This window comes from Artemia franciscana, unplaced genomic scaffold, assembly GCF_032884065.1.
Source record: "Artemia franciscana unplaced genomic scaffold, ASM3288406v1 PGA_scaffold_58, whole genome shotgun sequence".
NCBI classification, from domain to species: Eukaryota; Metazoa; Arthropoda; class Branchiopoda; order Anostraca; family Artemiidae; genus Artemia; species Artemia franciscana.
This window is the reverse complement of record NW_027062698.1, coordinates 85388-103824: the sequence shown is the minus strand read 5'-3', so window position 1 is coordinate 103824 and position 18437 is coordinate 85388. Positions and strand designations below refer to the sequence as shown.

Below are 18437 nucleotides of genomic sequence, written 5' to 3'. Positions count from 1 at the left end.
TTGGTCAATTTAATTCGTAATGAGCTTTAAACCTTATGCTTTCATGATCAAACTTTTAACGTAGAATTTTACAAACAAGCTTCCATACGATTTTAAATGTTTTGTAATTTCGCTGACTGAAAAGTTTTGCATTTTTTTTTGGTTCGACTGGATAGCCTACTAGCCTGCTAGTAGGATAAAAACAGTTAACAGTTTAAAGGACAATATTCTCGTTTCAAATGTGCACTGGGTCCAGCGATTTTTTGGGAATCATTGAAAAAACGAAAAATTTGTAGTGTTACTTGCGAATCCAGATATAATAGAAATTTCAACAGCCTAACAGAATTGAGTAGCCTTCAATATTTTATACCAAAGATGTTTAATTTTTATGCCTTCATATTTTGCTGCTTGGGGAGGAGTACGTAGAGATTACACATGAACGGAGATTAGTTCCCAATTTTCTCCTATGTGTACTATTTACTTTTGTTTTCCTACCATAACGGTTTTAGCGAGCAAAAATCCCACTATTACCCTATAAACATGGAGGTACTTTCATATTCGTTACTTTAATTATTTCGCTGTGTCCCGAAATTAGGGAGCTTCTGCCCCGCCTTTAGATCACAAGAGTACCAAATACCCGGGTACCGAAAAAATGATTTTACTTCGAAAACAAATTTGCCAAGATTGCAGATTTGTTGTTTTAAAAAGAAATATTTTGCGCAAGTTTTGGCTAATCCTTTTGCAATTTGAATAAAGAGCAGGAAGGGCATATGAAATGTAAAATATTTACCGCAATTCGTTCAATCATGTCTTCTCCTTTATCCATGCTAGATTGTATTTCATCTTTTTTACTTGTAATTGACGCAATTACAATAGTTCCTTGCATAAACATTCTAGAAAAAAGCGCTTTTTTATATTAGTCTACCCAAAATAAATCAGCAAAAATAAAGAAATCTATATAAAAAGGTGTTCCTTGTCTTCCATTAGTTAACAGTTTTCTACACATCAAACTCAAAATTTTACAACCATTGTTTCACACACAAATTTCAGTGTCGTGGAGCACTTGGGGCACAAAGATTTTTCTTATCGCCCAATTATATTTTTGCTTCTAAAATTGGAATTAAAACAACTTTGCTCTAACTTAGATATCAGATGTTAGATTTTCTTGGTCCGATTAATGCCAGAGCCATACTATCGTAACACTTACAGATAAAATCAAAATTAAACTATAGCGGCAAATAACGTATCTTGTGCGTAATTTAGTGAATTGAGAAATGCTCAACTTTCAAGCGGTAGCTTTGATAATTGACAGATCAGAGTAAAGACTTAAAACGTTTCCTTTTCTTATTTACAAGAGCGAATAATAGCGTTCCAATATTTCTATGGAGTTAAAAATGAATGGATTAGTAGACATTACTTGGAAACAGATTAGCATCAAGACAGGCTTTTCAAACCAGTTTCTTGCCAGTTCAATTTTTAACAAAATATTTTTATATATAGTATAAGTTTGCTGTAAAAATCAGATAAAATCCTATTTTAAAATCTTGTTATTTTATTTTTAAATTAAGGAGTGTGTTTGTTTTGGTGGCTTGGGTAAAGGTCTATCAATTTGTGAGTCAGGTCCCTTTTTCTAGTCAAGATCAAGCCAACTAAGATTTACTCATCAAGAAGATTGGGAGAGAGTTCTTAAAACTGATTTTTGTTTTGGACCAGTGTTGCGATTCAAAAATGAATTTTATCTTATAAGTCACCTTTCTAGCAATTAATTTATATTTACATTAATGCAAAACTTAAAAGTACAGCTTTCGCGAGATGACCTGAAGTGCAAAGCTGCTTATCAGATTAGAAGTGACATAAGACACAAACTGCGTTTAGAACCCATGGGGATATACGAACTCTTTGATTTGCGATTCGAGGCAAACTTGTCAAACTTGTCTAGCCAAAGTTTGTCAAATTTGTCAAAGTTGGTCTAACCAAACTTCAGCTTTACATTTGTGTCCACCTGAACGTTCAATAATATTTTTGTCAAAGCCGAATCCGAAATTATCATTTTTAAATTGAAGGAAATCACAACACCAACTTTCAGATTGCTTTTAGGCCGAACATAAGCGAAGTCGTTAAATAAAACTTCAACTAAGTCATTCTGAGAGGTTGCTGACTTTCTGTCCTCTGGTGTACATTTTGGAGCACCGTGTATTATGCAGTTCTGCTACGCTTGGCACACTCTCCAAAACTCGGCACAGTTCCATTACATTGGGCACGCACCATCTGGTGTATATTATGTCTGAGAGAGAGCGACCCCTCAGATCATGCATGTTTTAAACTAAATTAGTTAAAGTAATCGAAAACGGTTGATTTTTAATAATACTCATAAGACTTCGTGAATCTGCCAAACTTTGAGGCTCTTGTAGTTAAGGATAGCCAAAAAAAGTTTTACTATTAAGTAAACCAAAAATTAAAGCCTAAAAACTGGAGAAAAGTAGGGACATGTCTTATTTTACTACCAATACCATGTTTTAAGTTTTTTTTTCCTCCTCATATTTAAGTAAAGTTGGCTAAGCGACACCTAAATAAGTAGTTTTCAAGATCCACCTCCTTAGGACAGGATAGATACAGTCATGCCCGTGTCATGTAATGAAGTTCAATTTGGGTCATAGTCCTAACCGTTTAGACCAAAATTATTTGAAATGCAATCATGGCTGGGTAAAAAAGGCACCAAGCTAATAATTATGGGTGCAACTTCAGCTCACTTGCCAGAAATTACTGTACTCGATTTGGAAGTTCTGTCTCTTAAGATACCTATTTATCTAAGAAGTATTTTTACATATAACATGTTCTGAAGACAAAGGTGAAAAAAAAAGATATATGAATACCTTAAAAGTCTTTGTTTCCACTCATCAAGAAAATTATCAAAAGAGTAGCCATTATCTTCTTCTACATTGTGTCCAAGAATTACCAGAACCTTACAAACTTCTTTATAATAATCTTGAAGTAGATCAGTGAGGTGCATATCCCGAAATTCGGCAGTTGTGTTGCCAAACAGATAGAAACCCAGATCTTCACAAGGATGCCCAATGCGCGAAATTTGAAAATCAATCATCATTAGATCTTCAACCTTTAAAGAGAAAACTAATTACAGAGCGAGGTAAAAAAAAATCCTGTTCTGATTTTGGAATTTCCATTTCTAAATATTAGGCCCGTTATGTCACGTAGAGCATTAATCCACTGCGCTTCCGAACCTATGGTCTAGAATACGTATTAAAAAAAAAGAAAAGAGCCTGCTCTTGAGCTAAGTCAAAGCCATGTCTTAGGATTGATCAATATTTTTTTGTTTTGTCTTTTTTCTTATTAGATCCAAATTAAATCCAAAAAAGTCAATCCGAGGCATTTCCATAATGTTTCTTGAGCTGTTCAGTGAATAATTCAAACAGTTCACACGTTTCATTTCATGTGTGGAGCACACACGGTCTTTCACATCCTCCACATAGGAGATACGACAGCTTTCACCAAAGCCCTTAACCAGTCAATATTTCTATCGAGTTCAAATAAACCCAAATGTTCACCTCAAGTCGTTCTGATTACAATCAAGGTTCAAGGACTAAGCACTAATACATCCCGTATTGTCAAGGGCTATATGCTATTCAAGTAAGCAGCGTAGTCAGGTACTAGTCATCCAGAACCCCCTCTATGTAAAATCCTACTCAAAGTTAAGTCAAAAAAAAAAAGATTTTTCCGCAGGTTTCACAAAGCTGAATTGCATTCTTTTTTCTTTTTTTGTTATCGTATGCCTTATGTCGAGTTCACAGTTATCATTTTCTTAGATTGTGGTACTTGATCATAATGACTAGAACTTTGGTTCCAGCTCAGGTTTTGTTCTGCAATTTTAGAATATTCAATATGATTATATCCTAAATTCGCGCAGTCGTACTAAGGGATAATTCTGAAAGTACAACTTTCTTCTCTGTAAATTATATTTCTTGTCTATAAATCTTGGCTATGATCAGCGAGATTCGCAGTTAGACTGGAGTTTGCTAAATAGTGAAACCCTAATTAACAACAAAAAGGGTAGCTTTTTAAAGACAGAAATATGCAGATACTACGTAAATGCCCCATTTATGTATTTCAAGCATTCAGATAACTCATTAATTACATTTCCTTTATTTATTTTGGTCTCCCACCCCTCTTCATTCTCAAAATAATTGTAACAGCGTAAAATGATTACACCGAGGTCGGTATGGGTATGACCTAAAAGCCCTGTAGAGTTTCTTGAGAGGTGAAAAGAGTAGAAGTCTCGGACAGAGAGCGATGGTAGACGAATATTTACCAATGTGTTGGCCTCTTGCGGCCTCAACAATCTAACAAACTTTTTTCTTTATATTAATTTCATTCACCAGAAGGACCCTGATAAGGTTTAAAAATAATTTAAAGTCTTACCTTTCCTGGCTCAGAAATTCTATACAAGATATTATTGTTCCAGAAATCCCCGTGAACAATTGTTTCCAATACACCATTTGTGCCGAAAACTGGGGTTTCTAAGACATTTCCACTTCTTAAGTATTTGTTCTTAAATATATCTGCCAGTTTATTTTCTCCAGATCTTTCTAAAACTTCTCTCAGGACTTCAAAAAACTTTAATAGAAAATTAATAATTATAGAAATCCGTTTTTTTATTAAAGTAGGAAGAAGAACAAAGAAACGAGTATGTTATCATTTCGACAGAAGCAACGCTTTTATAATCTGATATCACCATTAGAAATTACCAAGTCTGTCATCAGTCCCCAGGAACAATGTTATCCCAGAAGTTATCACCAAGCTGCCTTACAGTTATACTGATAAAAGTAAAAATACGCGCGAGTATAGCAACAATAATGTGTTTCCAGCGTAATCGGTGATTTGTCTATCTTCAGCTTTCAACTATAATTTCAGTGATTGACCAGTCAGGGTAATGACTTAAAAGTATGAGTTTTTTAAATTAAAAAGATGGAAACTGAAAATAGCAGTACTCCTATCGGTATGAAAATCTTAAAAGAGATGTAAAGATGTAATTTCATAAAAGAGAATTGTGGTAATACAATCTTAACTTTGAACCATGTTGTTTCCGTCAAGGTAGAACACTTACTATTTATCCATACTGTTTGATTTTTAATGAAAAGTGAATAATTTCAGGTGTATTTTTTTTAAGTAAATCAAGTATTTCATTTGTTAGATTTCATTAAAAACCCAAATAACCGATTATTATACCCGTTTTCCTATATTTTCATTTGTTTAATTTATATTTGAAGGGTTGGACTGTTGTGTGACTTGGGCAATAATCTAAGTGTTAAGCGTGATCGGAATAACAAAGAGTAAATTGCAGGAAAGAAACAAAACGACCCAGACATGATCAAAGTTATGATGGGAATGTAGCAAATATTAGTCATATCTTGTTTATAAACCTTTGTAAAAAATGAAGTTTTTCTGACGGAAGTTAAAAGCGAAGTTGAAACTTAAAATATTTATTCGCGATCTAAGCGATATACATCTATAAAGCTAGCTCAAATAACAGGACTCATTATGTTTCCGTACATTTATAGAATTTTGAAAAGTTATTGCTTTGCTGAAAAATATTATTTTGTAGACAAACCTGATGTAAAGGTCAGGGGTGTCGTTTGAGGGAGGGGGTAGGGAGCAGTTTCCCCCCAATAATGCGGCGAAAAAAATTATTATATATCCCATGCCCCTTGACTATCCGGATATGGACCCCCACCCCCTTCCCTCCCCCCAATAAAAATAATGGAGATTCGCCCCTGGTAAGGGCGTCCCTGTAGTGAGTGTTATAGACAAGCCTCATAATCTTGCATTATAGTTTTATTTCTCCGCATTATAAGCAGGAACAACGGGATTTTATAATGTGGTTTATCGGTGGTTAGTTGTAAATAGTTTTAAAGTGTATTACCACAGTTAAAAATGTACATTACAAATGTACAATGAAATTATATTTTCTGTAGGCTACTTAAGGACTGTTCTGTTTTTATCTACATGACGAAGAATGTAGAGAGAAATCTCAACGATGAATAAACAAACGGGACTACGGCCAGTAGAAAGAAAAGGTAAAAACTAAAACGACGCGGATATTTCGCCTGTGTGAAACGAGGCGTTTTCAATGCTGGTAAAACAAAGATAAAATAGTCTAAAAATAAATAAAATTTGAAGCCAAGAAATAAAAGACAACCAATATCAATATCTAAAATCGTCGTAACTAAGACTATAGGTCACAAAAGCTAATACAGTTGCTTCTGTGAGAACACCAAAGCAACTGGATAAAATAAAATGAACATGAAGTTAGTTAATCTGTTGCGAAATAATCCTATTATTTGCAACTATTGCTGCAATTCACCTAGGTCTTGTATTTATTATAACCCCCTAATGATTTTGTAAAAACATTATTACCCCTATTAACTACTGGCTCACTTTTAAGAAGAATGCTATATATCGGGTCAATATTCAAATTACTTGTATCTCTATTTATTGAGATATTAGCAAGAATATGTTTAATTTTAGTAGCCTTCCTAGGACACTGTGTAAAACATCTATCACTAGAAATGGTCGTGGCATCATCAAATTGTACGTAATGATCAGATCTACTGGCCGTAGTTGTTCTGACAGTTCTGAACTAGTTTTCAAGGTGACAACATATAAACTAATCGGATTATATTTCTACATCGTTCATGATCTGAGCTAGTTACTGCTTTGAATTAATTGTTTCGTTGCAAAGGAAATTTAATTATAGAAATGCGTTTTGCAAATTGGGACTGAAGTTTTTAATATTTGGAGGATTATTTTATTGTGAAATTGGCAATTTGTAGGCCCTGTTTGTTAACACATGCGCTGTTCAGTGCTACGCACGAAAGTCTTTTGGGCCGACTTTACATAGGTCAGATCGGAAAGTTCAAGGGTCAATCGGGTTTAATTAAAAAAAGGAAATAACTAAACTTAAAGTACACTGCTCTGTGACAAAACTCACGTTTAGACCCATAAACATAAAAGATTCTTCACTAACACGCAGTACGGCTCCCACTTCACTCTTCGACACAACCACACGCCTCCTCATTATATATATTTTTTAATCTTAACCATAGGGTTCCTCCCTCCCTCCCCGGACGTACAACAACCTCACCTGAATATACTAAAAAATCTAAACTTCATCTAATTTAATTTATCTTTCTTTTTTTATCTTTCACTTATTGACCTTTAACTAAATATTTATTTAAATTATTTTTGAAAGACCCGAGGGAGCTCCTACATCTCAGCTCTTTTGGAAGCATGTTCCACGCTTTAGCACATGCTACATCCGGGGAAAAATCTGAACGTACTGTTGGAGTTCGTCTCACTTGAAGGTCAAAGGCAGAGCGCGTGAAACTAGGGAGGGTCGGCCCTCACTCAAAGATAAGTCTTTTTGTTCTGTTTATCGACTTCTAATAACAAGATACTGTAAATTAGGGTCTAACCCAGTTTGTTCAACTATTGCCCCAATTCACGAGCAATCAGTTGCAACTGAAGAACAGCTGGAGAAGATAAAAAGGGGTCTGCTGGAAAATATAACGAAGAAAGTGACTGAAAAGTTCAATGAGGCAAGGTCACTGAAAGTGGCAACTGAACTGATAGTCAGCCAGGTTTATAATTCAGTACCGCTCGAGTTTAATTAAAGATTTGCAAAAATTGAGCAGGCACCAAGAAGTCTGAGAACTCAAATTAAGAATTTGGAAGAGAGAATTAGTCGAACACAAAAAAGCTTTATGATTATGATCAAGAGTCCATGCTTGATAGTCTTTTATTTCCTGGGGTCAAGCAGTTACCTGGTGTAGACACTCTTGCGACAATATCTCACGTTATAGATAGCAAAATGTCTGTGACTGAGCTCTCATCTTTTGTCTTAGGTAAAGTATACCGTCTATGCTTGAATAATCCGACTACACCGCATGAAGAAAATTCTATTAGAGTAGCTCCGATCATCGTTAAATTTCCGAGAAAAGATGTAGCCCAAAAAGTGTTTAAAGTAAAAGCTGGACTTGCTTGAGCTGGTGTTTTTGTGTCGGAGTCTTTAAGAAAACGTCTCCGGGACAATATAAACGCAGCAAAAGACGAGTATGATTGGCGAAATGCGTGGTAAGATCAGGGTCAGATATTGACAAAGCCTAGTGCAGGGTCAGCTGTCAAGAAAACCCGCTCTTTTGCTGACTATATTTTAGTCTCAGATGCCATGATTAGTGTTTTTTTTATTTGTGTATTTCTTGTTTTATTTTCGTTTTTTTGCTTCTTTTCGCTTTTATTTTATTTATTTTTGTTGTTGTTTTTTTCTTTTTTCTCTTTTATGCATATCTTTTTCTTTTCTTACTGGTAAGAGATGGTCGGGTCTGAAGTAGGAAAATATAGCCTTGAAGATTATTTATCTAGAGGAATTCCCCGTGATGGTTATTCTCCTATAACCCAGCTAAAAAAAAAAAAGGGGTTTGTCTGCGTGCTCTATATTAGTTTTCGTCAATGGAGAATGATCAATGTTTGTATTTATGTTCTTGGAATGTCCATTTGACATCAAGTTATCTAGATACACTATAGTTACAAGATGATTGTTTCTCCCAGTTTGATGTCGTAGGGCTATGTGAAACTTTATTTTGTGTAAGTCAGTCTCTTTCGCTTTATTCATTTCCAGGGCACAACCTACATGTCAAAAATCGTAATTCAGTAGGCTTAGGTGGTATTGCACTTTTAGTAAAGGAAGGGATTTTGGGTTTCAGGAGTTGTTCTTAAAAAATTCGGTCAAACAGGCATATTTAACATAAAGAGTAAGGTATTGGGAGGGGCAATCCCTTCCTATATGGGATAATTTATGTTTGTTTTGAGTTTTAATGTTGCTCCTTGTTTTCTGTTGAAACACTTTTTTGTTTTGTTTAATTTCTATGGTTTTTAAAATAATGCCGGTAAACCTGGCTAAAGCTCCATGAAAATTTTCCTTTCAAATTTTTTCGAAAAATTTTCCTCACGAGACACTCCTCCTTGGAAAGTTACTCCCATGTAAAATACCCCTGCCCCTTATAAAAATTCGTCCAGACAGTTCCATCCTCACTGAAAATTCCCTCCCCCTTCGTAAACTTTCTTGCAGAAGCTTCAGCCTGAAAAATTCTCTCTAGTATACTATCATTTGAAAAAGACTTTCAGTTCAAATAGTTATTCCGCTTACTTCGAAAATCCCCCTTCCATGTAAATTATTTCCTGGAAGTCCAAACGAGCAGAAAATTTCCCTCGGAGGATTCCCCCGGAACATTTCCATATGCAAAAGTGAATAGGCAAAGACTAAGTAAGACAAATAAAAAGAATTTCGCATAGGAATTCGGTCAAACCTCCCTAGTGTAAAATTTCTCCGGGAAAGTTCACCCCAAAATCTCCCTCCACACAGAAAATTATCACCATAGAAACCTATCCCAAGCATAAAGTCCCTTTCCCCACGAAAAGTGTCTGCATACTCTCAATAACAAATACTATAGGTAAACAATGGGCACATTTCATAACTTAAAAGCCTATCCCCAGGTGCTGGGGGAGGGAGAGAATGTTATATCCAAAGGCATAAGTTTCATAACTTTTCAACTGCGCGAAACAAAATGGATATCTCAAATTTTTATCGGATGAGGAAAGGGGTGTGGGAGGGGAATCGTTCCCCTTCAATCCTTCTGCTTGCTTAAAAAGAGCACTAGAAATTTCGATTTCCGTTCAAAGCAGCTCTCGCCTGATGTTCTATGACCATTGGTTCGATACGATCACCTCTGGGGAAAAGAAAGAAAAACATCCGTGATCTTTCTTCTAACAAAAATACAAAATTTCACATTTTTAAGGATAGGAGCTTGAAACCTCTATAGTAGAGTTCTATGATATGCTGAATATGATGGTGTGTGATTTTCATTAAGATTTCTTGACTTTTAGTGGATGTTTCACCTCTTTTTCAAAAATCAGGCAAATTCGCTTAGGCTTGTAGTCTTTTATGGGTAACACTAAGACTAATAAATCTTATATATTTGGAATCAGCATAATAAGTCAATTTTGTTGATATATTAATTGATATCAAAGTTTCAGCTACTATTGAGCCGTCTCGCTCCTAACTTCCAGTTCGTTACCACAATCTGTTTGATAGACCATTTATATGGTTTAATTCCTTCCTCTGTATAACTTTCTCACGAAATAGACACAAATTTGGCATATAGATGGGAATCCAAACTGGAGTATAGAAAGTTTAACTAGACGTCCAGTGTCAAGGTCCCGTGGAGTGTTGCACCAACCCTGATCGATGGGTCACAGTGCGGCAGTATCATGTTTACAGCTTCGTTGTGACTATCATAAGCTACTATTGAAAAGGTTAACATGTAATTAGAGAAAATCTGAAATAAGCACTTTGTGTACAGAGGGATCATTAAAATCTTTATCTGCAATATTTTTGTTTAAGCGGCTAGTTTCCATTCGAATGAGCCTTCTCTGATTTTCTAGGACTAGTGGCTGGATACATAATACAGATTAAAAGATGGCCTAGATGCTGCGTTTGATGTCTAGTATAGCAGCCATGAAATAATTATTAATCCATTTTACTCTGATGAACATCCTACCTTTGCAGCCTTTTTACCTTTTTACCTTTGCAGGCTTATTGTGTTAACTACTGTTTCTTAGTGTACGTTTTCTTCTTGGAAATAGAAGAGTTCATGTCTTCTTGTCTAACTTTCATAGAATAAAACATCTAGAAAATAATAGATATAGAAATCGTGAATTTTCTAAAAATAAAAAAGGGAACTTCTGTTTCAAAATCAGAATTTCCTGCATTATTTCTCAAAATCTGTGACAATTATGCTTAGGTTTGTTTTGCTTAAGTTTTGCGTTGTAAATTTTGGTTAAGTTGTCGAAGATATAATAATAAGGTATATAAATATCCAAAGATATTTGATTTCTAAAAAATTAAGCTTCGAAAGCAGGGTATTTTACTTGGAAAAATATATAGGTAATTCACAGAATCAAAACTTCAAAGTAGAAAGAATCACGGAAGCCACTTTATCTTTAGAAAACCAATGTAAGTTCCAGTTTGTAAAACATCAAGATTTGTCTATACGGGTTTGGAAAATAAAAATTACCTTGTCCAGGAAAGAAGTTGCCTTTAAGACGTCAAGAAAATTGATGTGTGATGACTTTAGGAATTATTTCTTAGTATAAAGTTCATTTTGATACAGAAGAGTATGTATGCTCTTGCTTTCTCTTTGGCTGCTCAATTTTACATGTTCGGATGTAGGGATGGGGCTCTGGGGCTAATTAATTACGGAGGATTCTCTGAGAAAAAATTTTTCAGGCTAAATTTTTGTAGAGGGGATTTTCTGGGGAAATTGTATCCCAGACAATACCTCGCTGTTTTTCTTTGCAGATTATCATTTCAAAATAAGGTACATAATTTTTTAAATATAAGATTTAATTTTAAATAAATATATAGATCAGTGTTTCTGTTTTCCGAACATCTGCCCAAGAAAACCATCCTTGTTCAGGAAATTGTTATAATCAGTATAATACCAATAATAAACATGGGCCAAAAGGAAATTTCCAAATTGAAGAAAAACAAAGAAAAAACCAAATTCGCCCACCCCCCCCCCCCAAAAAAAAATCCTTGTTTCTAATTATATCCTTGTTATATTTCTAAATAAACACCTAAATCAAAAATAAAAAAATAAAGTCTAGATTTTTGTGTTCCGAAATAAGGATTTACGGCATTATTGACGGAAATTACGCATGGGTTTTCAAGGGGATAAAATGAAGTTCTGCTTTCCAAAAAGACAAATGGCATTCAGGTGAGCCATTCAGAATAGGTTGAGGAAAGCGTTGAACTAAATCAAAACATCTTGTGCGTACACAAGCTCTCAAAGAGGAGTAACTAAAGAATGAGACAAATTTTGAGACAGCCATTTCGTTAAGCATAGTGGAACAGTCCAGCAGCTATGTCCCTAGGGATATTGGGTATGTCAACCCCCCCCCCCAATTATGTAATTGGCCCATTATGCTTTAAAACAAAACGTTGCTTCAAATTTAAATCAGAAGGCACTGTGTCTATGGTTGCCAATAAGAAACCTCAGCAATATACTGAGAACGACTGGGTGTATTAATCAGAAATTTTCGGGGCTACTACTATTACTACTTCTGCTCTTGTAATTTAAATAAATCAAAAGAGCGTAAGTGTATCCAAGCTGTCAAAGAGCATAGACAGAATTATAGGGAGTAAAGTTATGTCTTATATTTCATTCCAACTTGAGAAGGTATAAACCTAAATTAAACAATACTATTTGTGTCAGGATTAAAATCTGTTGAAATAGTTTCTCCAACATACGAATAGCAAGCCAAACTATGGATTCTTATTGAAAAACCGAAAGGATATAAAATATTCTTTTTTCTACGAAAAAGACTTTTTCAATAAAAAACGGACAGAAATAAATTTTAAAATTTTTTTCCAAAAAAAACAAGTTTTTCAAAGAAAATTAAAGAGCTTCACTAAGTCAAAAATGAGGAAAAATTCAGTCAAATAACCTTTCAAGCGTAAAACTATCACAAATCACCATCAATAAATAAATGAAACCCAAACCAAACGGAAATTAAAATATATAACCGATTAAAACTCACAACGAGTATAAATTAACATGAGTAGGGCTTATAGCCTCCATGCCTTTTCAAGAACAGAAAAAAATTGTACTTTAAGGAAAAAAATTAGAATGTTTTCACTTTTTTTTTACTTTAATAAATAAAAAATTACTAAAACCTTAAGGAATAAATATCAGTATATTTATATTAACTGACAATCCACTGTCATTTTTTTCTAAGTAAAGTGTAAATTATGTTCTGGTGCTAAGGAGGCATGGGGGTTGTCAGCTCTACTCTTATTCATTTTTGCTCGTTTTGAGTTTAACTCGTTTATTTATTGTCATTTCTATTCGTTTTGAGTTTCATTTATTTATGGATTCTGATTTGTGGTAGTTTTACGACTAGAAGGTTATTCAACTTTAATTCTGCTCATTTTTGACATAGTGGAGCTCTTTACTTTTCTTTGAAAAACTCATTTGGCGGAAAAAGTTTTTAAATTAATAGCACATAACATTAATCCAAGTGGCTACCCAAAGTAAGACATGAAAGCACTTGCTACTTCAAAACTAAAGTCTTTGGAAATCAAATAACTTTGAAAACTGACAGAACTTCATTTTATCCTCTTGAAAACCCAAGCGTAATTTCCGTCAATAGTGCCGTAAATCCTGATTTTGGAACACAAAAATTTAGACTTTTTTTTAATTTCTGATTTAGGTGTTTATTGTATTTTAGAAATATAACAAGGATACAATAGAAACAAGGATGTTTGTTTGGGAGGAGGGGGGGCGAATTTGGTTTTTTCTTTGTTTTTCTTCAATTTGGAAATTTCCTTTCGGGCCATGTTTATTACGAAGACCGTCGGAAAATGACTAAAGTGAGTCAGAATGGACAAATGAGGCTGTAAGAAACTAAAAAAGGTCAGAAACGAAGCCGGCAGCAAGTGGAAAAAGTCAGAAGAGCCTAAAAAAAATTTAAAAGAACTAAAGAAAGTTCAAATGGACTACGAAAGTCGGAATAGCCTAAGGGAAGTTGGAAGGAACTAACAAAAAGTGATAAGGGAGTAAAGGAAATTGGAAGGCATTAAAGGAAGTCAGACGGCGCTAAAAAAAAGTTCAAAGGAACTAGAGAAAGACAGAGGGGGACCAAGAACTTAGGAGAAGGACCAAAGTAAGTCAGAATAAGCAAAGGGGAGTTAAAAGGAACCAAAAAACCAGGAAGGACTAGAGGAAGTTGGAAGGCAGAAAAGCGAGTCAGAAGCACAGGTGGTTTTAATATGGGGCAAAAGGGGCATTTGATCCAGGTGCAGAACTGTTAGGGGCATAAAATTTCAAATAAATAATCAAACAAATATATAAGTACGAAAGGTCAGATAAAAATAACTGGAAAATTTTGGTTAAAATTTGGCCTGAAAATATTTGGCGTAAGAGAGGCCAGAACCGTGGCCGGTCGGAAGGGACTAAAGAAAGTTCGAAGGGACTTGAGGAAGTAGAAGGATATGAGAACTTTAGAAAAGGACTTTTAAGTCGGAATAGCATGAGGGATGTCAAAAGAAACTAAGAACAAAATACAAAGGGCTAGAAGAAGTCAGGATGCAGTAAAAGAAAATCAAAAGGGCTAAAAAACGTTCAAACGAATTAAAGGAAGACGTAAGGGACTACAAATATTGGAAAAGGACTAGGGGATTCGAAAGGGTCCAAGAAATTTGGAGGATGTCAACAACATCGGAAAAGTAATAAAGAGGGTCGTAATAACCTAAGGAAAGTTGGGAGGAACAAAAACAAATCAGAAAGGACTAGAGGAAGTCATATGGCAGTAACAGAGGCCCGAAGGGGCTAAACATGTATATAGGATATGTTGCTACTGATAGTCTTTAAACCGGTTGTTGAAATAAAATTATTCAGCCTCTAGCAAAAACTAACATATCCCTTACGATTTTCTAAATAATTGTATCCAAAGCATTTATAGGTGTTAAATCCGTCATGACTTAGTTGCCGTCTTTCCAGGATCGTTTCCGTTCGTTTTAATTTCAGATATAGCTCTTTACTTTCGTGTGAAAAAACATTTTCTTGTGTGTATTACTGCTCAAAGGTAATGCTGGAAATAGGGAAGTCCATAAAAAAGAAAATCGGGATATTACCTTATCCTTGTCTCCCATACTGTCATACACCGTCTTCTCTTGGAAAAACTCCATATTCAACGGGGGGCATCCATTTTCCCTAATAAAAGCGCAGCCAACCGCGTGCCAATGCGCAAGAGCTTTCAGGGTCTTGCTTACTAATTCTAAAGTATGACCTGAAATCGAATTTTATTTATTTTTTATTTGTTGAATGACTCAGTAATTTCTAAAAACAAGCTTTATGATGACAATATGACCTGAAACTAAAGTTAGACCAATGCTACGATAACTATGAATGTATGTAACACCAAACACAAATTTAAGTAATATAGTATAAAACATAAATTAAATATAAAACAAACAAATGTAAAACTAAATAAACTATAAGATAACCCATTTTAAAACATAAATAATAAATACTAAAACAAATTATGAAATGAATCATTGAACTGATAAAAGATAAACAGAATTTTCTTAATTTTTATCTACAGGGCTTTGTTTTTGTGTCCAAAAAAAGATTGTCTGAAAAACTTGATTGAGGACAGTTCTTATGTTACATACCATTGTTGGTAAACAATGTGCTTTGAATTTGCAAAAAAAAGTTAATGGCTGAACGTTTCTTAGACTTTCCAATCGATGAAACTGGGAGATTAGTAGTTATATTGAATTAAATGCAACTGAAGAATGTTCACAATGAATCCGTACATATTATAGCATATATATGTAAATCTATATATATAAAAATAAGTTGTCTGTCTGTCTGTCTGTGGATCAGGTGACGTCATGTTTCTGTGTCGGCTGACGTCATGTTTTCAACTGACGAAATTACAGACCGGGACATCGGGACACAAATGACGACCGGGACACCGGCACATCTATATATATAAAAATAAGTTGTCTGTCTGTGTGTCAGGTGACGTCATGTTTCTGTGTCGACTGACGTCATGTTTTCGACTGACGAAATTACGAAATTACATTGGGACACAAATGACGACAAGGACACCGGCACATAGGGAATATAAATGACGACCGGGACACTCAAAGAGAAAGCGACCGGGACACAAGGAATGTTCAATTAGCAATCACCATCAACAAAACACCGTCAACAAACCATCACAAATGACGACCGGGACACAGGGAGTATAAATGACGACCAGGACATAAGTAAAAAAAAAACTAAAAAAAAGGTAAAAACTACAAAAAAACTAAAAAGAAAAAAACAAACTAAAAACTAATAAAAAAACTAAAAAAGCTAAAAAAACTAAGAAATAAAAAAAACTAAAAAAAGGAAACAAAAAGAAAAATAAAATAGAAAACAAAACTAAAAAAATAAAAATAAAAAAAAAACTAAAAAGAAAAAAGAAAAGAAACTAAAAAAACTAAAAAAATGTAAAAACCAAAAAAAAACTAAAAAGAAAAAAAGGGGAAAAATACAAAAATTTATTTCATCATTTACCATTTCAAAAACGAATATATATACAGACTGGGACACCGGAATACAAATGACGACCGGGACACAGGGAATATAAATGACGACCGGGACACAGGGACACAACTACAACGGGGGCGCCGGGGGGCACAGGGGGATATATAAATGACGATTGGGACACAGAGAATGTTCGATTAGCAATCACCATCAACAAAGCTCAAGGGCAATCATTAGAATCATGATGTATAACTAAAAAAAAACTAAAAAAAAGGCAGAAAACTAAAACCTAAAAAAAAGACCAATTCAAAAACGAATGTATATACAGACTGGGACACCGAGACACGAATGACGACCGGGACACAAGGAATATCAATGACGCCCGGGACCCTCAAAGAGAATTCACAGACTGGGACATCGGGACATAAATGACGACCGGAACACATGGAATATAAATGACGACCGGGGGGCACACGGGGATATATAAATGACGACGGCGACACAGGGAATCGTCGATTAGCAATCACCATCAACAAAGCTCAAGGGCAATCATTAGAATCATGAGGTATAGATCTGAATACGGATTGTTTTCCCATGGACCATTATATGTTGCATGTTCAAGAGTCGGTAAACCTGACAATCTATTTATATGCACAGACAATGGGACAGCAAAGAATGTTGTATATTCGCAAGTTTTACGTAGTTAAAAACATATATATATATATATATTTATATATATCTATATTCACAGGTGGGACATAGGGACACAACTACAATGGCGCGTAACTAACATGGCGCGTAACGACTTACGCGCGCGGGGGGGGGGGGGCTTGGGGGGGGGGTCGCGAAGTGCCCCCACCAACTAGGTGTTGGGGTGGCGCGAAGTGCCACCCCAACAGCTAGTAGGGAATATAAATGACGACACTCAAAGAGAAAGCGACCGGGACAAAAGGAATGTTCGATTAGCAATCATCATCAACAAAGCACCGGGACACAAATGACGACCGGGACACAGGGAGTATAAATGACGACCAGGACATAAGTAAAAAAAAACTAAAAAAACTAAAAAAAAGGTAAAAACTACAAAAAACTAAAGAGAAAAAAAAACTAAAAACTAATAAAAAAACTAAAAAAGCTAAAAAACTAAAAAAAAACTAAAAAAGAAAAAAAATAAAAAAGGAAAAAATGAAAAATAAAGGAGAAAAACAAAACTAAAAAAACGAATGTATATACAGACCGGAACACCGGGATACAAATGACGACCGAGACACAGGGAATATAAATGACGACCGGGACACAGGGACACAACTACAACGGGGACGCCGGGGGGCACAGGGGGATATAAATGACGACCGGGACACAAGGAATATAAATGACGCCCGGGACACTCAAAGAGAAATCACAGACTGGGACACTGGGACACAAATGACGACCGGGACACAGGGACACAACTACAAAGGGGACGCCGGGGGCACAAGGGGATATATAAATGATGACAGCGACACAGGGAATGGTCGATTAGCAATCACCATCAACAAAGCTCAAGGGCAATCATTACAATCATGAGGTATAGATCTGAATACGGAAACCTAACAATCTATTTATATGCACTGACAATGGTACAGCAAAGAATGTTGTATATTCGCAAGTTTTACGTAGTTAAAATATATATATATATATATATATATATATATATATATATATATATATATATATATATATATATATATATATATATATATATATATATATATATATATCTATATTCACAGGTGGGACATGGGGACACAACTACAATGGCGCGTAACTAATATGGCGCGTAACGACTTACGCGCGCGGGGGGGCTTGGGCGCCCCACCAGCTAGTAATATATATATATATATATATAACATATATCGTGTTTGTAAACACGATGTTTATAAGCATATTATAAACATCGAATGTTTCATCTGAATTCATTGATGTTTAAATTTATTGTGAATAGAAGAAAAAGGATTTTTTTTTGTTACAAAATTTTTGAATCTTTTCGGTTTTGAGGAAAATGATATTCCTCTTTTCTCTGATATTGAGCTCATTTGAGAAGGCTAGGAAAAAATATTTTTATCATCTTGGTGTATTCTGCCTAAACTCACTCTGGCTCTCTGTTTCTCTCACTTTCTCTGCATGTGTGCGTGTTTATCTTCCTGTTTCTCTTTCTTTGTCAGTTTGCGTGTCGTCTGTCTCTCTCTTTGTCCCCCCCTCCCTCGCTCTGACGATACCAATCTTTGCATTGACTTTTGAGCGTAAAAG

General features: G+C 35.0%; 1 protein-coding gene across 7 annotated transcripts in view; it reads right to left on the bottom strand.

The window, feature by feature from the left end:
• Nucleotides 1-18437, bottom strand: part of LOC136042054 (uncharacterized) — a 63503-nt gene that overhangs the window by 9589 nt on the left and 35477 nt on the right. For all 7 annotated transcript variants that reach the window (XM_065726915.1, XM_065726916.1, XM_065726917.1 and 4 more), the window contains 4 exons: nt 14744-14898; nt 4414-4608; nt 2853-3094; nt 770-872 (listed from right to left, as the gene is read on the bottom strand). In XM_065726915.1, coding sequence (XP_065582987.1) covers nt 770-872; nt 2853-3094; nt 4414-4608; nt 14744-14898 — 695 coding nt within the window. The remainder of the gene's footprint in view (nt 1-769; nt 873-2852; nt 3095-4413; nt 4609-14743; nt 14899-18437) is intronic.